The 25528-nt window shown below is 41.9% G+C and overlaps 1 protein-coding gene across 1 annotated transcript in view; it reads right to left on the reverse strand.

The window, feature by feature from the left end:
- Positions 1–25528, reverse strand: part of LOC137533608 (coiled-coil domain-containing protein 170-like) — a 100682-nt gene that overhangs the window by 39297 nt on the left and 35857 nt on the right. Inside the window, exons 7-9 of the mRNA XM_068254955.1 lie at positions 7420–7664; positions 6347–6491; positions 1340–1525 (exon numbers count right to left, since the gene is read on the reverse strand). Of these exons, the coding sequence (XP_068111056.1) occupies positions 1340–1525; positions 6347–6491; positions 7420–7664 (576 nt within the window). The remainder of the gene's footprint in view (positions 1–1339; positions 1526–6346; positions 6492–7419; positions 7665–25528) is intronic.

The following is a 25528-nucleotide window of genomic DNA, read 5'->3' on the forward strand; positions in this document are numbered from 1 at the left end:
TGCAACCCCATCTCCAACCCCCCCCCCCCCACACACACACACACACACACACACACACACCACCACCACCACCACCGCCACCACCACCATAATTTTTAGTATCTTGCTCCATTTCCAACCTGCCTCTTTGGTAGCAGCATTCTAAGCTGTCCCTGGCCACCCTTTAAACCCTTTACTGTATAGAATGTAGGCATTTTATATGATGAAAACAGAACATAGTGGACTTTTTCTTGAAATGAGGATTCTATGAAGTGCTACACAAAAGTGTTCCATAGTTACAACATGTATTGAAATTAATATTTGAAATCTATCTTCCAAGGCATACAATATGCTTTCAAAGATTGTTGAAAAAATTCTATGCACTGAGCACCATGGAATAACTTTAAATGGACTGCAATAACAATCGCCTTCTCTTAGGCATTCTGGCCCATATGCAATTCACTTTTTCACCTGAGTTTTCTCCTAGGAGATAATTTTTCATCTTGGATTTAAAATAACTTTCCAGCACTTTTCAACTAAAAAAGTACCAAAAAGTAGATAAAAAAAGTGCTACCAAAATTATTTTGAGTGTTTTCTTGCTTTCTGGTGGCTTAAATGGCATTTTATTGACAAGTTTAGAAATATCAACTAGGAGAAATCTCAGGAGAAAAAGTGAATTGCACATGGCCCTCGGTGTACTTAAAGATAACACTATTGTCATTGAAGCAGTAATGTAAATAATCTATTTCGCCAAAATGTCCATATTCAAATAGGCAAGTGGGATAACTGTGTTTAAAAACCTCTGCAGAGAATTTGAAAAAAAAGTTGGATATTACAAATGTTATTCCTATCTAATACAAAGGCCAATTAAAATTCAATCCTCTTCTACTCTAGCAGACACTGAGCCGCCAGAGTTTCTCTTTTATAAAAAAAAAATCAATGTACACCATCATTTTCACATTTTTTTTGAAAAGAAGATCAGCCATTATTGAATCAAGGGAGGGAAAAGAAAAACCTTTAAGATTTATAGTAAGATAAAATCTTTCCATTTTACAAGAAAACAACATATCATTTGAGACTGAAGTGTGACCCAACTTGCGACAAGGCGGGTCACAAGTATGGTTATGTCTGCACAGCAGTACAATGACACGAGACGTGACCCAGGGAACTGCAAGAGGAGCCGTCAGATAAATCATTTATCTTCAGACATCCACTCCTTACATCGTAAGACGTAGCCTTGGGTTATGCAGACCCGCCGTGTCACAGACCATGGAAACAAAGGCGAGAAGAAGAACATGGTTTGATGATGTGACTGTTTTGTGTCACTAGACAAGGGACAAACAGCAGAACACTCCCTCACCCTTTTCAGTGATTTCAGCTCTGCAGGAAAATTGGCTATGGCTTCCTTGTGTTTCTCCGTCTCCGAGACCAGCTTCACTATGGTGTCCCGGCTGGCCTTAAACTCCACTTGTTGGCTGGCCAAGGTTTCTTCAAGACTTGCCACCTTGGACTTCTGCAGAAAGTTTTCTCGGGTCAGCTTTTCTACCTTGAAAAAAAACAACACACAGAGGTTGATTTTCTAAGATTTGAAAAACACCATATATCCTAGCACCAGGGTAACACCACCCCTTGCCCTGTGAGAGCTTTACACGTTATCGGGATAACGCGCGCATGGCTATGGTAATGCACAACATGATGTGTGTTAACACAGCCATGTACGTGTTACCTCGGTAACATGTGTGGATACAGTAATGGGCAGTACTCCCTTGGCAACAGGACCGGTAAAACTACTAGGGCACAGCAAAATGACTGGCCTTTTACTTATCAGGCCCACGGTTTCTACTATGATCTAAGGAAATGCGGTCTAGCATTCTTCTTCTTTCTCCTTTGGTTGTCACATGGCCACACCTAATTGACACTCCCAATAGTTGAATCTAGGGAGCAGAAAAGACAAGTTGTACGTCAGTGGCAATTGCATTTAGCCCATGAAAAAGGTGCTTTGCCCTCCACTTTCCACATGGCTAATGACATTTGGGAGCTTCCAATAAATTAACTGTCAGGAGAATTTATATTTTTAATTCATGAGCTCTGCATTAATTGGTTGGCAGTTCCTGAACCTGATTCACTCTGGCCCAGTGCACACCAAAACCGCTAGCAGATCCTCAAAACGCTAGCAGTTTTTGGAGCAGATTTCAGAGCGAATCTAGGTATGTTTAGAGACGTTTTCTAAACATGCCTAGCATTTTTGGGAGCGTTTTTGTGTAGCAGATTACAAATATTGTTACAGTAAAGCTGTTACTGAATAGCTTTTGTAACAAAAACGCCTGGAAAAACCGCTCTGATCTAGCGTTTTCCAGAGCGGTTTGCGTTTTTCCTATACTTTACATTGAGGCAGAAACGCTTCTGCAAACCGCAAACGTGCTGCAGGAGGCACGTTTGCGGTTTGCTAAAAACCTCAAACCGCTGGTGTGCACCATCCCATTGAAATACATTAGCCAAGCGTTTTCACAGGCGGACGCGGTTGGCGGATCGCTGCTAAAACCGGTCGGTGTGCACTGGGCCTCCCTTAGATATTTAATACGTTTTCAGGTCAATGTTAGTAGGAATTTGCATTGACGTAAATTTTATGCATATTTATCAAATGCCTTCCATTTTTTGTATGCAACTTTCTTGCGCTCCCACCAAATTGTATCAGTGAAAAAGGGGCAACGCAATTTCCATGATAATCAAGGCTCCCTTGTAATCCGCAATGTGTGTGATTCTAAAGTCAGACTGTAAAGCAGTCATAAAAGTGGCCTATATCTTTTTTCCTTAATCTTTGTATAGTATACAGCATCGCCATCTACTTACTGCACTGTAAACCTCTGCAGCTTCACTGTAAGAAAACAATGTATGCCTACTAATGAAGTCTGAAGCTCTGTACTCCACCCACAGAAGTGAGTGGCAATAATTACTGTATATCCTCAGCTATAAGTCGAGAAAATTAGGTCTGACTCGCTTAAAGGGGTTCTGTGGGTGTTTTTAAAAACAAAAACTCACAATAGTGCATTACTGATAAAACACAATTTTATCCAAGCAACCAGCCAAACGTGAAGTGTGATATATTGTGCTTCACTCTATGTGCAAATCCAAACACCAGTCCCAGTTTTCAATAGCAGCTCACCAGATTCAGTCCACCTCAAAATCCTGGTGGGTCTAGTATTTAATATTTATAAGGCATACGACTCTCCACTGCTGTAGCTTCCAAAATACTTCATTTTAATTCAAACTCCACATGTAAAATCAATAAAAACAAACATAGCGTAATCCAGTCATAAAATTGACCACAATGGCCCTGCGCTATACAACGCACTCATGTGAAGTCAGTAGTGTTTCAGGCATATCGGGCTCTCCAGCCCAGCGGTATCTCAGTGTGTGGGGGTTCCGGCTTCCTGTTCCCTCCGCTCCGCTAAGTGATTCCGATTGGCTCCAATTCCATAGCCCAGTGACGTCAGACATACCTGACTCCGTGGAGTCAGGTACGTCTGACTTCACGTGAATATGTTGCATAGAGCAGGGCTATTGTGGTCAATTTTATGACTGGATTACGCTATGTTTGTTTATATTGATTTTACATGTGGAGTTTGAATTAAACTGAAGTATTTTGGAAGCTACAGCAGTGGAGAGTCGTATGCCTTATAAATATTAAATACTAGACCCACCAGGATTTTGAGGTGGACTGAATCTGGTCAGCTGCTAAAGAAAACTGGGACTGGTGTTTGGATTTGCACATAGAGTGAAGCACAATATATCACACTTCACGTTTGGCTGGTTGCCTGGATAAGATTGTGTTTTATCAGTAATGCACTATTGTGAGTTTTTTTGAACTTTGCAGATCATGTGAGAAGCAAAACAAGAGGAGCGCTGTCACACTATTGACTGATGTTCATATTGGATTCGTGGTAGCAAATACTCGTGAACTAAATTAGACTTTGTTGTGTAATACAAACAAAAACTGTCACTTACCTGGAGCTTCAACTGGCCGCCTGCAGATATCAAGTCCCGCGCCATCACTCGAGAATATTCCATTCCCCTTTAAGTAAAGTATGGGGGTAGCCTTCTATGCAAGTCAGACCTACTTTTCTCGACTTACTGTACAGCTGGAGGTTCCAGTATCTACGTGTCAGTTTGCGTCCACCTTAAAAACCACTTCAGCACCACAGGGTTTTTTGCTTAAAAACCAGAGCAATTTTCACATTTCAGCGCTCCTCCCATTCATTCACCAATAACTTTATTGCTACTCATCAGATGTAAATGATCTATATCTTGTTTTTTTTGCCACAAATTATGCTTTGTGAGGGTGATATTTGCTTTTAGTAATTATGCTATTATCTGTGCATTTGAAAGGGAAAAATGAGAAAAAAAAAGAAAAAATACACTATTTCTCCATTTCCATGCACTATAGTTTTCAAATAAACAATGTTACCATAGGTAAAACCCACACATTGTATTTGCTAATTTGTCCTGGTTATCTCAACATTTAAATAATGTTCCTAGTACAATGTATGGCGATAATATATTAGTTTCTGGTTTCTGTTTTTTGTTTTCTCATTGTACTCTATCAGTAATTAAAAGCCCTTATCTTCATGATTAACAGTAATACACTCTCATGGCATACATATTTTAAAAGCTAAGTCCCTAGGGTAACTATGTATTCTCTTTTCAATGCTGTCACTTTTGTTTTTTTTTACAAGTATTTATTTAGGGGTATAGAGTACATGAAAATAACAGTTTTATTGCTTTTCATTCAGTTTTCCGGTAAAAAAAAATCACATGACTTAGCCCTCAGTTGTCAAACACCACAAAATCTATTCTCTCACTTGTCACGGTTAAAATGATACCCTATATACATAATCAGATAGCTTATTGGGCATACAGCACACTGTTTACCACAAGTACGCCTATCTACTCCCCTGAGCTTCAAGTAAACCAAGTAAATTTTTGTGGGGAGTAGATAAGCGTAGCAAGGGAGGTGAAGTGGTTAATGGCACCCACTTCTCTCCCTCTTCCCATGCGTAGAACTTTGGATCTAAGGCTTAAGAGAATGGCCACAGTTTAATTGCGCATACTGAATCTAGTGTGAGCACTCCGCTCGTCTTTCCTCCTCTGTATTCATGTTGGTGAGCGTGTACCAGCACCCCCTGTAGGCTCCCAATGTCACGCACATCTGGAGACAAGTACGTAGGGATGATGGTACACGTTCACCAGCATGAATACAGAGGAAGAAAGACGATCTGCCGCCTGGAGCACTGACACTAGATTCTGTATGCGCAATTATGCTATGTCCACTCTAAGCCTTAGATCTAAAGTTCCACACATGGGAGAAGGAAGAGAGGTGGGAGCCATTAAAGGGAAAGCAAACTGACATGTAGATACTGGATCAGTCCACCCCCGGCTTTGACATTGGTATTGGTGGTGGTGGGGTTGGCAGAGGAGGTCAGTGGTACAGGTATTGGCTTTTCTACATAGCAAGGAAAGGGGGAGGGGGACAAACAATGGCAAAACTGCATGCTGCAGATATTAAGATAGGGAAAAGTGGATCATTGCTGAATTGGGCACACTTGGGGACCAGGAGGGGTTAACGGGTGGAGTACATTATGCAATGCAGCTGTTAACCCGTCCTGGTCCCTAAGTGTAGCTGTTAACTTTTTTTGAGTCGACTTATTATTGAGTCAATAAAAATTCCACTTTAAAGGAAACCAGAGATGAACAAACATAAAAGATTTATACATACCTGGGGCTTTTTCCAGCCCCATCTGCACAGACCGCTCCCACGCCGCCATCCTCAGCCTTCTTCCTCTTCAGTACCGGGTCTTGTAACTTTGGCCAGTGGCGGCCAGTTTGCGCAGTGCACACCCTCCGTCTCCGCCCCCCAACCGCCCTGCCCTGTGCGCCACCCCTACTATGTGCTCCCCCTGTCCCGTTTCTTCCCCTGATCCTGTGCTCTCGTTTTGTGCTCCGCCCATCCTGTGTACTTCCCTGGTCCTGTGCTTTCCCCATTCTGTGATGTACTTGGGGGGTGTTCCACTGCGAGCCCCTGCAGAAGCAGGGCAGCCGCAGACTGGGTTCGTGACTGCTGTGGTTTACATTTTTGGCAGTTTACCTGCATTAGTGTGCCAGCCGCTGCCCGCCCCTTGCTTCCTGGTGCCTTGGGCTATGGCCTTTGTCCCTGGGCTATGGCTTAAAATCCAGCTATGACGGTATATGCATAACATTTGCAAAACAACAATTATCCCATGAACTGACCACAGATAACCGCTCTGTGTGGGGAGAAGGGGTGAACTGACCAGAGATAGCCGCTCTGTGTGGGGAGGATGGGCGGAGTTACCTTTGTCACCAGAACATTGAGGGGATCCTCTTGTTTCTCAACATTCATGTTCAGACAGGAGGACAGCCGCTCAATACTCTCCTGAAGCTTTTTCCCATAGCTTATGCTTCTTTGTTCAGCTTTCTCTCTTTCCATCAGGTGTAATCTGCAGAGTGAACACATTCAGTTTCACACTGGTGTGTTTTACAACAACAACAAAAACATACCCAAGTATATAAACTTCCATGTATCTTAGCTGGAAATCCATAAAGTAATATTATGTGTATTTTTATATGACATCTAGGATGAATACTTGAACTTGTCTTCAGTATATCGATGCACAGCAGTTCTCAGACTGGGAGAGGGAGGGGCAGAACAACACAGACAGTCCTATGCTGTGAGCCTTCTTTCTGGAGTAGAGACCCAGTGGTAACTCCTTAAGTCTGGTACACACATGCTATTTTGATAGGCCAATCACTGACCAATTTCACCATAGTATTCAAAATCTGTTGGCCCTCATGCTACATAGAGGTGGTAAAATTGTTCAGCGATTGGCCAATGAATATTGTATGTGTGTATGAGCCTTAAAGCCTGGTACATACTTTCAATTATGATTAGCCACTCACTGACCAAGCGGGCGACATCAACAAGGGGTACGTGGTAGGCCTGGAGCCCAGGCAAGCTCCATGTGCCAAATAATAACGATGACCGTTTCGACACACCAATGTGTCTTTGTGAAGACAAGTGATCCTGACTTGACAAAGACACACTGGTGAGTTGAAAAGCATCGTCATTATCACCGAGCACATGAAGCTTGCCTGGACTCCAGACGTACCACATACCCTTGTTGCTTTCCCCCACTGGTCACAGTCGGCATCCGAAAAGTGGAACATTGTGAGATACGCTTGCAAATTTTTGCAATTTTGTACATGCATTTCTTTTGCAATTTGCAAACTGAATTAAAGGTATTGCACCATAGAAGTGCTCTCTTCTCTCCTTTTGCATGCTTCTGCCCACTGCCCAGTGGCATTGACTCAGAATGAGGAAATCTAAGCCTAAGTCTTTGTAACATTATCTTTTACACCTCTACCTACCTCACTCTGTTTTCCAGTTCAACTATCCTTTCACTAAGCTCTTTCTTCTCTCTCCTCAAAGAATAGATCTCAGCATTGGTTTCTGCCTTCCCACTGGTCACATGACCAAATTCCTTCATTTGATCTTTAAGGGATTTGATTTTGGAAGCCTGAAGAGCGTTCTTCTCTTTGTAGCCATCTAACTCCTCTTTCATCTGTTGGAGGAAGACTTCTCTTGCTGCCAGTTTATCCTTCAGGTCAGACACCTAAAAAGAGAAAAATAGAATGCTGTTATTTATATCAAGTTGCCCAAACCACACAAACATTGTGGGTGTATTATTTTTTAGTAGAGAGAACCAATCAGACAGGCTATAGAGGGCAGGAAGGAAACAGAGGAAGTCAAGGAACCCCCTCAGAGGAGTCTTCATCATCCCGAATAAATTGTAATTATAATTTGTCAAATGTTTCTATCTCTAAAGACACATTTACTTTCTTGTCCAAAGGAATATCCTTTGTGCCTACCAGCTCTTTTGAATGTACATATTGCTGGATGTTAACAGGTTTGTTAGGAACATAGAGTCCAATTCAATTCACTTTTTCTCCTAAGTTTTTTACTAGGAGATAATTTTTCATCTTCTGTTTAAAATAACGTTTCAGCACTCTGCAATTGAAAAAGTAACCAAAAGTAGGCGAAAAAGTACTATCAAAATTATTCTGAGTATTCTCTTACTTGCTGGTGGCTTAAAATGCATTGTATTGATAAGATGTGAAATATCACCTAGGAAAAAACTTAGGAGAAACATTGAATTGGATCGGGCCCATTGTCTTAAATAACCATTTTCTGGGTGGAGAAGACAGAAATGCAACATACCCAAACAAGGATAATATTAACATATAACGTGAATCTTGGCTGATACATTTTGGAGTACCAAGGGCCCATGCAGTGTGAACTTTGATCGGGACGGTCTGTGGACAACGTGAATAAGGACAGTGAGACTATTGTGTATCTAGCCTTTAATTTATTCTTATTGGTATTGTGAACACAGCAATAGTGAGACGCGAACCACGTTTGCAATTTCATCCTATATATCCTAAGCGCATAGGAATTTTTATTAAGGATAATATTACCAGCTGTATTCCAAACATACCTTCATTCATTTAATCTAAAGTAATCCTGACTTTACAGCAATTATCTGCTGAAAGTGGGGTCTTGGGTATATTCGTCTTAATCCAGATTTATGGAGTTTAAACAGAGCTAGAAATCAGAATCAGAATTTAATTTATTCGCCAAGTTTGACCCAGAATTGGTTGCGGCACACATGGCATAGGCGTTTTGACAGACAGAACAAGGACAAACAGGAAATATACATTGAGAAGCCTTAAGTATTGCCAACACAGCAGTTAATAAAATTGATCATCAGGTAGAAGCTTTGATTTGGTAATTGTAACCTCTTCCTCATGGGTGGAGCTCGTCAGCCTCTTAAAAGAACTGTTTGCTCATCATTTTCTATGCAGCAGTCAATGCAGAACAGTTTTCCTGATCTTTAGATGCATTGATTATTTAAAAAAGATTTAGCTCCCTTTATTTGAAACCAGTATGGTGGAATAAAGAATTTAAAAATTACGCATTGGCTTGTCTAGTTGTCAAAACTTTTTGGAAAGCAGTTTGTAACGATTGGTGTCAGCACACAGAGAGAATCTGATTACTGGTGATCTGCAGTATCACCGAAAATACAGATGTTTTCCTGATTATTGATGATCTGCAGAATCACCAATAATACAAGTATGACTAATCTCTGGATACCTAATAATGTGTAAGTGTTTGGGTGCAACAGTAGAAGGCTATGTTCCGTGGAGCGGGAGATACAGACACCACTGCAGCCAGAAGACACCTGAGGAGCAGGTGACCTATGGCCGAGCAGGAGCTATCTCTAGAGATGAGATAGAGCAGCAGCTAGTGATTCCATTTAATTCCTGATGGAATGGAATAAGACTGTACTGCAGCCAATGGACTCCTAATGGGAAGAGACCACTGACTGCACTGCAGGAAGGCCTCTCTGAGGTACAGGAGGTCCTTGCAGCTAACTGACACCTGGTGGATTAGTGCCAAGGAAGTACAGACAGACTAATCACTCGGGGAACGAGTGACAGCCAGGAAGGTCAGACAGGCCAGGTCGGCAACACACGAGCATATAAGGTACAAAGACAGAAGGCTGATTCGGTAACCGGATACAAGCAGGGTCAGCAACTGGTAGACAGATGGGCAGAGTTACCAAATCAGAAAGCAAGAGAGAGGTCAGCAAAGCAGAAGGTCATAACAGATATACATAAGCACAAATCTAATCTGAGGTGTGAGGTCCTTGATTTCGACACCCGGGAACTGGTCTAAAGTATAACAGAGTAATGACACAGCAATCCTAAGCTTGGGTGTGAGATCCTTGGTCTCAACACCCTGGAACTGGTCTAGAGTATAACAGAGTAATGACACAGCAATCCTAAGCTTGGGTGTGAGGACCTTGGTCTCAACACCCTGGAACTGGTCTAGAGTATAACAGAGGAATGACACAGCAATCCCAAGCTTGGGTTTGAGGTCCTTGGTCTCAACACCCTGGAACTGGTCTAGAGTATAACAGAGTAATGACACAGCAATCCTAAGCTTGGGTGTGAGGTCCTTGGCCTCAACACCCCTGGAACTGGTCTAGAGTATAACAGAGTAATGACAAAGGTAATCTGGCTAAGTGTGAATTCCCAGCTCCTGCTGGTTCTAACACACTGTAAGATCTGACTGAGGTCTGAGTGCTCACACGTAAGTATTCGCAACGGCAGACAACCAGCAACTGACAAGCAAGATCTATATATACTTGCAGTGCTGTGCAGCTCCGCCCGAGCCACTCAGCCAATCCAGAGTCCAGCTGGGATCAGCTGATTGGCCTGATCAGCTGATTCCCCTTCTGCTGGTATAAATGTCCTGTCGCCTGGCGCGCGCACGCGTAGCTCTCCATCTGTGTGCACTAGAAGGTCCAGCCAAGCCAGACATGTGTTGTTGCGCAGAAACCGCCGGTCTGAACGCGGAGATAGCCACCCTGTCACTAGACTACTCGGCGGCATCTCCGCTGTTCATTACACAGTTATTAAATTATTGTATCAATTGATTGAGATCCCCATAGATCTTAATCCTTTGGCCTGTCTGTTTGGCCTTCTGGATTTGGAAGCCTTCTCTCATCACCAAATCATTTTTCTTAAAGATCTGTTTTTGGCCTGGAAAACGATTGTACTTCATTAGATGAGTGTCTCCCCCACAGCGTCCCTTGTTTGGAAGACTTCGGCCCATATGCAGTTCATTTTTTCTCCTGAGTTTTCTCCCAGGAGATAATTTTCACATTCTCTTTAAAATAACTTTAAAGCATTTTACAACTTAAAAAGTACCCAAAGTTGGTGAAAAAAAGTACTATAAAAATTATTTTGAGTATTTTCTTGCTTGTTGGTAAGGTGTGAAAATATCACCTAGGAGAAAACGCAGGTGAAAAAGTGAATTGCATACGGGCCTTTAACTAATAAAGTGGTTTCCATGATGAAGGTTTTTTATAAGAACAGAGGATGGGCCATATGCAATTAACTTTTTCTCCTGTGTTTTCTCTTAGTTGATATCACTGATATTTTTCACCTACTTTTTGGTATTTTTTCAATTGCAAAGTGCTGAAAAGTTATTTTAAATAGAAGAGGAAAAAATATCTCCTAGGAGAAAATGTTAATTGCATATGGGCCATATCTTAAATTTGATAAGGTCTGGGGGAAGTGGCTATAGTTTACCGATACTTTAGATCAGGGGTAGGGAACCTATGGCTTGGGAGCCAGATGTGGCTCTTTTGATGGCTGCATCTGGCTCACATACAAATCAGTAGAGGTTGATTCACTAAGCTACACTGCTCAAGCAGCACAGCTTAGTGTGACAGTGCGAGTAAAATTTTCAATGTAGGCACGCTACTGCTGTATCGTGCACTATTAGCTTACTCGTGCTCTTTCTAAAACTAATGGCTGCTCCAATTGTACTTGTATTTAGTTTTAAACATATTGTATGGCTCTCACCGAATTACATTTTAAAATATGTGGTGTTCATGGCTCTCCCAGCCAAAAAGGTTTCTCACCCCTGCTTTAGATCATTCAACGAATATCCTACAATCCTGGCGTATTCAGGTCTATAGATGATCTGCAAGAAATAATTTATGTCCCATGGCCTCCCATGTTGCTGCAAGATTGTTATTCTACCTAGACTAAAGGGGACTAGAGGGGATACTTAGAGCCAAACACAAAGGTTACAACTAAGGCAACCACTGGTTATGCAGGTGGGAAGATTAGACCTGACCCCACTTAGGTTTAAGAAGTCCCTCTCTGTAGATAGAAAATTGGGAATGACACCAAGGATGGACCAATATATAAAAAAAAAATTATTTGAACAGAGTCGTCAACAAGAGTATAAAATGTACTAAAATCTGTTTAAAAAGGGAGGTAGAGGTGGACTTACCCCCTTAGAGGAACACTCGATTTTGTTGGTTTCAAACAAAAATTTGCTTTTATTTGACTAAAAGTAGTAGTAAAGTAGTCAAATAAAGCTAATTTTTGTTTAAAACCTACAAAATCATGTGTTCTTTTGTTTGCCCTGCTTCTCACTCTGATGATTTGAAGTGAAGGGTAATCGGGTGGGACTTTCAGTGTAGCAAAGCAGAGGAGGAATAATTTCAAAAGGCATCCCTGCATCCCTTCAGATGTGCTTTTTTGTATTGTAACATACAGAAGAGCTCCCCCTGGTGGTTGCAGCACAATATAACAGGGTTGCACTGTAGGGAAAAACTCCAAGTCACACACACAGCTACCCTGCCTGCCCGCTGACCTGCTACATGATGGTAAGTCACACCTACTGAGTAAGGATTAGTGAATTGAGGCATGTTTGTTTGGTAAATTACCGAACTTCTGCCTGATGAGGGAAAACTTTAGTGAATTTGGAAAAAAAAAAGGTAAAATACCGGATGAGGTATTTTACCGAAGACAATTATTTTACCGTCCTGCCCTTTGTGAATAGAGCCCTGTTACGGCTTCACTTGTTATACTATATTTATTGCTTGGTATTGGATTCTATTTTCCACCAAAGTAACAGTTGTCCTGTTCTGTTAGATAACAAAAGTCAAAAAATAAAATAAAATTGCGTATTTAGCAAGGAGTTCCAAGAACAGAAAAACCCAAATAAGCCAATCTACTTGATGTGTGTGACGCATGATGTACTTTTTGAAAATGGCTGAAGCCAAAAATTATTATTCCGAAAATGTTTACGTGACAAAAATAATTTATTGATTTGAAAGGGGGTGGAAAGTCTTTGGATATCAGACACTGATTTAAAATGTTGTATCTTGCTGATCTGGGGTGAGGTAGGGGCCCATAATGCCATTAAGGAGCTTTGTGTATGAGTAGGAAAATAAGGATAACACATTGAGCTCACTTGACACAAGCGAAGTGGTTTTGCTTTGTAACTAGTAAAAGGTCAGGAACATTTTCTCATTGCTGGAAATTGCACCTATTATAAGCAACACTGCTCAGCGGTATGACCAGTTCTGCATGTAATCAAAGATTGTCGTCTTTATGTGCACACCATGTTCCTTAGAATGTAGCATCTACAAGCTTCCTTAATAGGTACTGTGCCAATGCTTCAAAACCAGGGCACCATCTGGGAGCAGACACCAGATGCTGGACACATAGTCTATTCTTTCTCCACATATGTGGAAAGGAAAGTGCTCAAAAGATGGTAGTGAGGGGGAGAATTAGTGTACTGGTTAAGGGCTCTGCCTTTGACATGGGAGACCAGGGTTCGAATCCTGGCTAGGTCAAGTACCTATTCAGTAAGGAGTTCAAGGCAAGACTCCCTAACACTGCAGGGTGGCCTCTTGAGCGCTTTGAGTCCGACAGGAGAAAAGCGCTATATAAATGTTCAGATTATTATTATTATTATAGAATTAATCACCACATTGCAAAGTGAGAAGTTAAAACATAGAAAATACATCAAAAAATGATTCATATTCACTGTGTAATTTGTTTATGTTGTTTGATCTACCGGGAACCTGCAGGTCATCATTTTTACTGCTAGCAGGCAAGAAAGAAGAAAAACCAGCACCAACTGCTATTATGCCTTAACACAACAAATAACAATGTGATAGGCTTAAATATGTACACAAAAGGTGATACTGCTTACTCGGCAGTTGGAAACAGCCATTATTTCCCACAATGCAACAAGTTTCACAGACAGGAAACTGTCAGGACCATGGTCATGACATCACACTGTGGGAGGGATTTTACCACAATATCAGCCATACAGAAATCCCTGATGATCTATTTGAGAAAAGGTAAAGATTTCTTGTGAGAAAGGGGGTATCATCTACTGATTGGGATGAAGGTCAGTCCTGGGTTAAGGTTCCTCTAAATACTATACCTGGTATTTTAGCCTCTCTGGTGAGCGTTTTTTTTTTTACTAAAACTCCATACAAAACACGGTTCATCGGAAAAGCGTATAAATTTAGTGGGCTGTGTGCAAAATGAAATCACCATTTCTTAAAACCTCTTATGACTAACAAATATAGATAGAAAAAAACATTTTTCATAGCTCCTTCTTCAGCACCAGCAGCTCCTCCCATCTCATCGCGATGCTGCAAGTATACAGAACAGGAAAGAAGAGCCAGAAGGGGGCAGGCTTGGGCTTAAAAACACATCAGAGGAGACAGACTCAGCTATAATTATTCCTGAGCAAAGCTAGACTAAAAGCTCAGACAGGGATATTATCAGGGCTGATAACAGGCAGGCTGAGCAGTGAAGGATGAAACAGAGAGCAGGGTAGGTGTTTTCTCTAATGTTCCCACTGATATATATGGTAAAATACATGAGGTTGCTTCGTCTCTGGTACACTTTAAGTGGTTTTACTTTTAATGAAATAATGTCCAGGTGCAATAAAACAGCAACACAACTTAAGGTGGCCACTAACGGTCCAATTTCTAGCAAAAAAACATTCAAGCGATCAGAAATTCTGATCGGATTGGTTGTAAATAATCTCTGTTGATGGGCACAATCGATTACAAACAATTATAAAAACAATCATCCGATTTTCGTCGAACCAGAATTTGGATTTTCTTGTTGGTTGTGATAGATAGGAAGTAAAGATTGGTTCGTAGATGGTGTACTGAACGATTTCACTTCCGATCAGAATTTCTGATCGCTCAAAGGATTTTTCGCTAGAACTTGGACCATTAGTGGGCCCCTTAATGTGTTCCAGCCCCGAAGACACTCACTCTTGGATAAAGCAAAGCCTATAAGAGTTGTTAGATCCTTTATTTTAAAAGTTATCAATTACTTCCCAAAAGTGATGGGCGAACATCGTGGAGTTTGGTGGACAAACATGATGGTCAAACTTCTTGCAATGCGATTAATTGGCTGACCAGCAAAATCACACAAATCCTGATGCAAATGCAGGTTCACCATCCACCCTCCAAACCACACCACAAGTTTGCACATCGTAGGGCAGCTTGCCGGTTCCCTGCTGGAACGCCTCTGCCCCTTCCCCTGCCATTCACTCTCCACATGAGAGGCTGATGTCACTGGAGGGGGAGCATAGAGAGCTGGATGGGCAGTGTGTTGGAGAGCAGCCCTCTGTTTGGCTGTTACTCAGTCATAGTCAAGACATAGCCATGAGTAAATGCTCACTTTATACCTGAAACATGTGAACTACTGTATGTGCTTGATACTACCCTAACTGTAATAAACTTTACCACCACCAGATAGAGTATCTACCACCCCTGTGTTTACACAAATATAAACAAATAATAAACACTTGGTACTGTTTCTATTTTAGAACACACTAACTCTGTATCTCCATCTTGTGGCCAAAAAATAAAACCACATCCAAATACCCTATCATATACCTTCCCATAGAAAAATGAAATACATTTTCATTATTTTTAAAAACCCTTGGAGGTCAAGTGGTTAATAAACTTTTGTCTACATGTATATTTACTCTCACTTTTTTGCATAATTTACTGCTTTTGACCACCTGCTTTTGAGGTGTCTCGATTAAGCATGTTTCAGCCAGTAATCAAATTAAAAATGGTACAATAATCACAACACAAGAGTAAAAAGCATTTCTAATACAAGTACAGGAAAGGATAAACTCATATACTTATAAACTTATAAAATAGCAAATAGATAATGAAAAACATTAAATAAAAATGTAAATTGAATTAGAGGGTTAACATCATTATATGTCCCCCCTCCCCCCCCCCCCCAAAAAAAAAACCTACTGTATGGACATACTACTTAGACAACAGTTTGATTTTCAGTGGGAGAATTCTAGACTCTCATATTGGAGTATTCATTTAATCATAGCTATTCTGTTAGGCTTGGTGGTGTATTCTCCACAGTCAGCATGCAACACATAAGCTGATGTGAAGGAGGTATACACACCAGCACAAGGAATCAGGATATCCCCAGTTTAGTGGAGGAGAGGACTGACTCCAATAGGAGATTGTGGCGCACAGAGCCGGTGCAGATCCGAACAGCCACAAACAATACTTTTGTGATAACGTCTCAGCGCAAAGTAGCGCTGAGCGCATAAACCAGAACAGAGGAGATCAGGACAGGTAGACAGAATGAACGCTTGCTTAACTAGCCACTACTTAGTGACAGCAAGCGTCCACAACAAGACAGACTGGAATGAGGCAGCCAATGCGTTTGCAGCGATGGCGTGCCTCACAAAGACAGGACAGGATAGTCAGGAAATAGCAGGATCAGGATAGATGAACGTAACACAGACAAAAATACAATAAGTATGTTTTCCTAGCGTATTACAATTACAGCTATCATTGAAACTATTTGTAACGTCTGACTAACATATGTATAAATCGGCAATGAACCGATATATGACATAAGCAGGAACACTGACTAGGACTGGAGCAATACAGGGAACAGGACTCAGAAGGATTCGCTATCTCTTCGCAGAGATGAACGCAATCCACAAACGGTAACAGAACAGGATTCAGAAGGATTCGTTATCTCTTCGCAGAGATGAACGCAATCCACAAACAGAACCAGGAGCAGGATAACTAACTCAGCACGGGTGATCACGATACGCGCAAACTACCAAAACGTGCTGGAAAGCTGACTAACTGAACACAGGATATAAACAGTTTGTGTACGTATACATCAGCGACACTGATGTATCAACGTAACACGAATACAAGGAAAATAACAAACGTGCTGGTATGCATATATATTGGCAATAAACCAATATATGATGCAAGACCAGCAAAGTATCTTTAGAACAAGAAACACGATCTGGGGCTGAAGCAACAGCAAGACAGGCTTAAACTGAAGCTCTTCTTTCCAGAGTCCTGCAGCATGCAAACCTACACAATGGTCAAAAAGCTGCCTGCCTGCACAGGCAGCTGAGCAAATCATCACAGTACGAACCCCCCCCCCCCCTTCCAGGGTCGAATTCCAGATGACACTCAAAAGTGCTATTAGCAACAGACTCAAACTGAAGACTCATGAAGGTCGGGACAGCCCGACAAAGTCCAATTCCAGAGTCAGTCCACCCGAAACCGACCTCATCGGAAACAGAAGCCACCGAAACATGCCCATCAGCACTACAAGTTGCAGCGTAACACCCATCAGGACTGTGGATGCCAGAGAAGAAGCCACCGAAACCCTCCAGACAATACCCACCACCTTCCAAGGAGCGTCCGAAAATACCAAATCTGCCACAAAACCTGTTTGAAGTGTCCCTTACAACACAAAAGCCACCGTTGATCTTATCCAGGGTACCAAGCAAAATTTCTTCCGGAATCTCCCAGAACCTTTTGAAGCTCCACAGAGATCCCAAGAGGGCAGAACAATCACCAGGCTCACATGGAGAACTATCAAGAACCCCTATGAAACCAATGACAATTCCAGACTCAGAATTACGAGGACACCCATCAAGATCAAGACTTTCAGGGACCACTTCTGGGCATGCAAGCAGGCAGGCTAAATCAGAACATGTCTCCACCGAGGAAGCATCTGAGTATGCTGGTAACCGAGGCACACTTGGGCTTTCTGGGTCACAGAGCACATTGGGGTACACCAGCACAGGAGAAACCTCAGGACATGTTGGGGAACTGCCAACCTCAGAGTCTGACACGAGGAAACCAAAACCAGGACCGGGCAGAAAATCATCACGAGCAATGGTCTCAAGCACTGGACTTTCAAAAGAAGACTCGGATTCAAATTCGGAAATTTCTGTGACTGCAATATCATCATTGACTACACATGACTGAAGCTCCACCAGAGCTGAAAAGGTAGCCAGCAAGGCAGCAATGCCTACGGAAGAGGGCAACACCTCAGAAGGACCTGGGGGGCAGGAGACATCTCCTACAAGTTCTGCACCCTTTGGGAGGAACTCGGAGACCTCCAGAACATCAAACAAGACCTCAGGAACATCATTTTTCAAGTTTTCAAAGGATTCTGTACTATCCATGTTACAGGGCAAAACTGGAACTTTATTTTGTGAACAGGGCAGATGTCCCAGGGAAAGTTCCACCATAAACTGAGACTGAATTTCATCATCATGAGCGGAATGTACAGGAATATTCACTGAACCACACACTGACTCCCTAACTTTAATCTCGCTGCACCCAGAATTCTGCGTAGCAGTCAAACTAGCTTGCAACTCCAAAACTGCAGAAAAACAGGTGAGTATAGTGGCAATACCCAGACGAGCCTCTAGGGACACTGCATGGGATTCTAAGCAAGGCCACATTGACTCATCCAGAGTACAGGGTGCAGAATCAGCACTTCCCTCAGAGCAAGAAAGGGACTCACTAATGTCAGTGTGATTGGACATCATATTGTTATTCATGGTACAGGGCAGGCTCAGAGAAACTCTCTCTGGACCCAGCAACAATGTTTCAGAGTCAGATTCGCAAAACCGAAGCGCTGTCTCACTCTTAGATTCGGCCAACAATGTCAAATCCGAGGAGTCAGAACGCAAAACCTGCGAATCAAAAATCACTTTAGGTTGTGAAACTGACGCTTCCATAGCGCAAGCCTCCGCGATCTGCGGAGCAGACTGCAAGGCATCTAGGACCGAAACGCTGGAGCAACTGTCCCCAGGCAACGGGCCCTTACAGGTGAGAACAGGGTGAGGCAGAGACTCATTTGCAGAAGAAATAGCGACATCAACAGGATAAACTTTATTAGGCACATTAATTTTACTTTTGACGCTGCACAGTCGAGAAACTTTCCCCATAGCAGAGTCACAGATGGAAGATCTCAAAGATCTGTTTCTAAATGACAAAGGATCCCACACATCCTTGAGGAAACCGGCCAACTCATGCCGATCACAATCTGCAGGAACATCCGAGAAACAGGCATTAGATCGCACAGATTCAAACTGCACACTGTCAGGAGAGAATCCTTCAGGATTCGCACAGGAATCAACCACAGCAGCATACTCATTCATTTCAGATTGCACAAAGTCAAGACTCTCATGCTTTACCCCAGAAAGACAAGAACAGTCATCTGACAACGATGTCTCTTTATTGGAATCAATTGGTTGGTGTGTGTGCAACTCATCCAAAATCGTTTGCCATACATAGATCACCAGATCCACATCATCCTTGTCACATTCATCATAATCAATCAGAAGGTTCATAGAATCGAGACAAGCATTCAAGACATCTTTGCTTTTTGCGATGTAAAAATCGCAAAAGGCTTTCCAATCAAAATCGAATTCCTCCAGCAAGGCCCCAACATCCCAGGAAGCAAATGGGGGTTCAAACAGGCCAGTATCCAGATAATCTCCATAGGGGTGGAGTTCAGGAACAAGAACAGATTTTTTAACTGCTTTAATGTAGTGTGCGATCCTACCTATAGCAGGATCCACATAAGCTTTGGATTGGGGCAAAAAACCTGGAAACTGATCAGCAGATGCATTATAAACATCATTATCATACTGCATGGTTTTGCCCATTTCAGACTTGACAGAAATAACCTCTTTATTTGTGGTTGCTATGGGCAACGGATCTTTCCGCTGGGAAGCCTTCCTAGATCTTTTACGTTTAGACTTAGAGGCTTTGGATGGCTGCTTTATGGATGAAAGAGTAGATGGAACAGCTGATTGAGCTGCTGACAACAACTCATTAAGGGGCTATCATAATGTTAGGCTTGGTGGTGTATTCTCCACAGTCAGCATGCAACACATAAGCTGACGTGAAGGAGGTACACACACCAGCACAAGGAATCAGGATATCCCCAGTTTAGTGGAGGAGAGGACTGACTCCAATAGGAGATTGTGGCGCACAGAGCCGATGCAGATCCGAACAGTTACAAACAATACTTTCGTGATAACGTCTCAGCGCAAAGTAGCGCTGAGCGCATAAACCAGAACAGAGGAGATCAGGACAGGTAGACAGAATGAACGCTTGCTTAACTAGCCACTACTTAGTGACAGCAAGCGTCCACAAGACAGACTGGAATGAGGCAGCCAATGCGTTTGCAGCAATGGCGTGCCTCACAAAGACAGGACAGGATAGTCAGGAAATAGCAGGATCAAGATAGATGAACGTAACACAGACAAAAATACAATAAGTATGTTTTCCTAGCGTATTACAATTACAGCTGTCAATGAAACTATTTGTAACGTCTGACTAACATATGTATATATCGGCAATGAACCGATATATGACATAAGCAGGAACACTGACTAGGACTGGAGCAATACAGGGAACAGGACTCAGAAGGATTCGTTATCTCTTCGCAGAGATGAACGCAATCCACAAACAGAACCAGGACCAGGATAACTAACTCAGCACGGGTGATCACGATACGCGCAAACTACCAAAACGTGCTGGAAAGCTGACTAACTGAACACAGGATATAAACAGTTAGTGTACGTATACATCAGCGACGCTGATGTATCAACGTAACACGAATACAAGGAAAATAACAAACGTGCTGGTATGCATATATATTGGCAATAAACCAATATATGATGCAAGACCAGCAAAGTATCTTTAGAACAAGAAACACGATCTGGGGCTGAAGCAACAGCAAGACAGGCTTAAACTGAAGCTCTTCTTTCCAGAGTCCTGCAGCATGCAAACCTACACAATGGTCAAAAAGCTGCCTGCCTGCACAGGCAGCTGAGCAAATCATCACATATTCTACACACTTTGAAGCAAATTACACTAAAATATGTAGTAAATTAACAAAAATATTTTTAAATCATTTCAAATATCTAAGTGTTGAAAGAAGTATATTATGTCCTGGCCAGGAAGATTGGTGATGGGGAGACTTAAAATACTGATGCAGATCTTATGAAGATACTACTTATACTACCAGTAGTATCAGTAAGGAGGTTTTTTGATCTCTTTCAGCCCCTTACACACTCCTAGGAGTTCTGGTTCACCATGAGCTTGCTGGGTAATCTGTAACGCTGGGTGTTTTAAGTCCTACCCCATAGAGCCATATTAAAGCGGTATAAAACCCTGACATAATATTCAATAAAAACATGTTTTCCTACTTTTTATATGCCATACGGTTATCATATTTGCTTTTGTGCATAAGTATTATTATTCATTTAGAAATTATAAGTTCCCAAAATACACTTTTTTTGCTCTGAGAGCTGACTTTGCATTTTATTTATAACTGCTTTATTCATGTTCTAACGTAAGCAGAAATGCTTTCTGATTGTCTGACTTTGTTCAGCAGAACCTGCAGTGTCAGAGAAGTGTTTATTTACATTCCTCACTTGATACAATTAAATACAAGATAACAGTATCTCCACTGCGTCCAGCTTTGCTGGCAGGGAACTTCTAAGTCCTGTGTGTAACCCTTTGAATGCTGTTCTAGTAGAAAATAATGCTGGTTGTATATAATATGCTGTAAATCTATTAGAGCATAGAAGAAATTCTGGGTTTTATTCCACTTTAATCCAAGCCATGCACTGATGATCAACCAATCCGAAACAGTCTGTATGCATGGATTATTGTGGCTCTGTACAATTAACAGCTGACACATCATTGCATTCGAGCAGTTCTGGAGGTATGTTTAGCAATCAGGGACAAAGCGATGATTTGCATATCCAGCAGTGATGCATTGTGGGAGACCTCACATGCTCACTCCAACCTGAATAATTGCAATTACAGTGCTGTGGAAGAGGTCAGCAATATATAAATATTTAATAATAATACATTCTGTTTTAAGAAGGCAAACTTCTGTTTTGCACTTTTATAAGGGGTCAACATTTTCTATTTCACCACTGTTGCTGATAATTAATAGCTCTTTATTGCTGAAAATTACTGGCATATTTATTACTAAGTATACCAGTATAATCACCACTTTAAAGGGAAGCTGAACTGAGTGAAATTATGTAGAAAAAACACATGACGTAGCTGCAAATGGATATTACATACCTGCCTCGCCATGAGTTCCTCTTAGAACAGGGGTCTCAAACTCGCGGCCCATTTGCGGCCCTCGATACAATATTTTGTGGCCCGCGCCGGCAAAAGCTTTCTTATAGTTCGCTTCAGTGCTCCAAAGTAATCCGCCGCATCCCCGCCGCTAAACGAGGACTGCAGAGCCCCCAAATCGCATCCGCCGGCATTTCCTGGAAGGGGCAGAACTTTCAGCTTCAGCTCTGCCCCTCCTGACGTCAATCGCTGCACGGATCGCCGCCTCTCCCAGCCCCTCTCTGTGAAGGAAGAGTGAGAGGGGCGGGCAGATGCGGCGATGCGCCGCGATTGACGTCAGGAGGGGCAGAGCTGAAGCTGAAAGCTCTGCCCCTTCCAGGAAATGCCGGCGGATTGCCCCTTGAGCGATTTGGGGGCTCTGCAGCCCTCGTTTTGTGGCGGGGACACGGCGGATTACTTGTAATGGGAGCACTGAAGCGAACTATACGGTAAAATAGGCAAAATAGTGCGCTTCAGTGTGAATTTGATTTTGAAATAAAAAGCAATGCAAGGGAGGGAGGGGGGGGGGGGGGGCAGGGGTCGGGAGCTGCTGATTGTGAAATCCCTTATGCGGCCCAGGCTCATCCTGACTTTGCCTCCTGCGGCCCCAGGTAATTTGAGTTTGAGACCCCTGTAAAGAAGCTCGCCATTTTCTTCTTACAGTGATCCCTTCCAGTTATGACAAGATTTTGTCAGAACTGAAATATACCAGTTGCTGTCAGTTATATATCAGCTGCTGTCAGTTACAGCTGAATGTGCAAGGTAATATCCATGTTTCCCTATGGCTCAAGTGGGTGATATACAATTTAACAGTGTGCTGACCAGGAAGTTGTTATGGGGTAATGGCCATTTTCAAAATGGAAGATGGAGAACTCCATTGATCACAGTGGACAAATGGGATGTGGGAGAGGAGAAAGACATTGAGGAGTAGACTACACAGGAGGTAAGTATGACTTGTGTATGTTTATTTTGACTTTTTATTTTCGGTTCAGGTTCTCTTTAAGGAATAGGCAGTGCAATAGGATGCAGTGGTCTAGAGAGCAGGATAGTGATGTTCTTTCAAAAACTCTTTAGCCAATTAGCTGTGGAGAAGCAGCAATATGCAGCGGCAATGCATGACAAAGTGCCGTGTGCGCCGTAGGCAATCTGCTACTCCATACAAGTGAATGGAGCTGCAGATGTCAACTTTAGGTTAATTAAGGTACTGGCAATCGAAACACTGATCACCGCCATGAAAAAACAGCTGTCCCTTATCAAATTTAATGTTAGGTACACACCATACAATTTTCCAACAGATTTATCTGCCAGATTGATTATTTCCAAGATGTCCAACCTGAACTTTGATCGATTTTTCAATCTTTTTTAATTGTTTTTGGATCATTTTTTAATAAATTTTCATATAACTGAATGAAAATCGTTCGAAAAAACGATCGAAAAAAACAGTTAACTGATCGAAACATCGATTGAAGTTCAGATCGGACATATTGGAAATAATCTATCTGGCAGGTAAATCTGCCAGAAAATTGTATGGTGTATACCTAGCATAACATGTTAAAGGGGGAATTTTTTGAAAAAGTGTTCAAAGAAGTAGTGGTCAGATTTATAGACAGACCTCTATGGCCCATATGCAATTCACTTTTTCTCCTGAGTTTTCTCCCAGGTGATATTTTTATAACTTGTCATAAAATGCCTTTTATGCCACCAGCAAGTAAGAAAATACTCAAAATGAATTTGGTAGCACCTTTTCACTAACCATTGGGTACATTTTCAATTGTAAAATGCTGAAAAGTTAGTTTAAAGAGAGGATGAAAATTATCTCCTAGGAGATAATTCAGGTGAAAAATGTAATTCCAGGGATCAGAAAGGGGTGACCAAGTTAGGAAATGTACTAAACCTAGCCACCGGAAAATGGTTTACATTCAATGAGCTCAGAGCTAAATATGGTATCACTAAAAGTGACTTTCTCCCATACATGCAAATCAAATCCTTGGTCCGGTCTCATATAACAAATATAGAAAACATAGCCCTTCCAGATGCATTTGATAGTTTAATCAACCCAGGGGGTCCCATACGTTCTTTAACGGAGCTAAATATAGGTCTAAGTAGAAAGGACGAGAGCAGGGACATTAAAAACACTTACAAGGCATGGAGAAAAGATTTCAATGAAGATTCTATTGAGGAACATATTATCCAGGGGTTCAATACGTTCAGAGACTACATAAAAAACGAAATACACAGAACTTCGCAATTATTGTTCCTACACAGAGCAAAATATGCTTTCAATATTAAATATCGTAATCCCCCTAGCTACTATGTTCCCGCCTGTCCTAAGTGCAACTTTCCAGATGCAGGTTTGATTCATTGTATGTGGGAGTGCTTTGCCATAGATGATTTCTGGACTAAAGTAATCTCATACTCAAGGAGGTGAAACTATGTCTGTTTAACTACCACAGTGGCGAAGGGGACAAGAGCAACACCAAACCATCTGCGTTGTACCATATTATCCTAGCAGCAGCTAGAAGGGTTATTTTCCAAGTTTGGATAACCCCACAACACCCCTCCATTTCACTACTAAAGAAGGAACTAGCGCAACTTTTCTTGCTCGAAAAACTATACACGTTGCAGGCGGTGGATAAACGGACTAAATGTTTTTTTAAAATCTGGAAAAGATATATCTTGGGAACCTTCACACAGCCTGAAATCAATCTGCTAATGGGATCTTTCACCTGGACCAAGTGATATCTTTTGGAACAGATAGGAGGAACGTTAGGAAACCTGGAATATAGGTCAGGAGAGCAAAACCGCACCCCTACGCTGCCAACATAAACACTATTGAGCTAGCAAACCCGCATGGGACTTCTTTCTTCCCTCAACTCTGGAAACTCTGAAGAAATGGCAAAAGCTCACAGAACAGCCCAACACGCAGATCTTATGGATTCCATGTAGACCCTTTCTTTCTTTATTTAGTTCTTTATGTCCTATGAAAGTTATGAAAACACAGCAGCATGAAAACTCACACTGAGAGAGAAGGGGATGGGGGGGGGGGGGGGGGGGAGGAATGGGGCGTTGGTTATTGGGGTTCGGGAAGGGGGGAGGGAGTGGGATAGTTCTTCTTTTCTATGTGTACTTATAACTGCAAATGGTCATACAGAAGTTGACTCTATGTATACAAAATATGCTTATAAATAGTTCCCTGTGTGGAGCTATTATTTTTCTGAGAGCCAATCTTCTGTAATCTTTGTGAAAAGAAAAACGCTGAAATTTTTTTGAAATAAAATAACATATGTTTGGAAAAAAAAATGTAATTCCATATGGGCCTATATCTTAAACCCCATTGTTTACTTCTGGCAAGCAGAAATATTGCTAACAAGCGATTCCAGCACTACACTTAAAGTACTAATACATGACTTGATTTTCAGCATCGATATCTGTCTGATTCGATCGTACTGATCGAATCTGGCAGAGATCGATGCCACAACACGGCCACCTGATCGATCGTTACAACATTTTTGTCAAAAGGTCAAAAGGATCAATCCAGCGTGCTGGAAAATCTCTGTTGCAAGGGCTCAACTGGATTTGCGGTGGTAACAATAATCAATCTCCAGCCAACCGAT

This window comes from Hyperolius riggenbachi, chromosome 9, assembly GCF_040937935.1.
Source record: "Hyperolius riggenbachi isolate aHypRig1 chromosome 9, aHypRig1.pri, whole genome shotgun sequence".
NCBI classification, from domain to species: Eukaryota; Metazoa; Chordata; class Amphibia; order Anura; family Hyperoliidae; genus Hyperolius; species Hyperolius riggenbachi.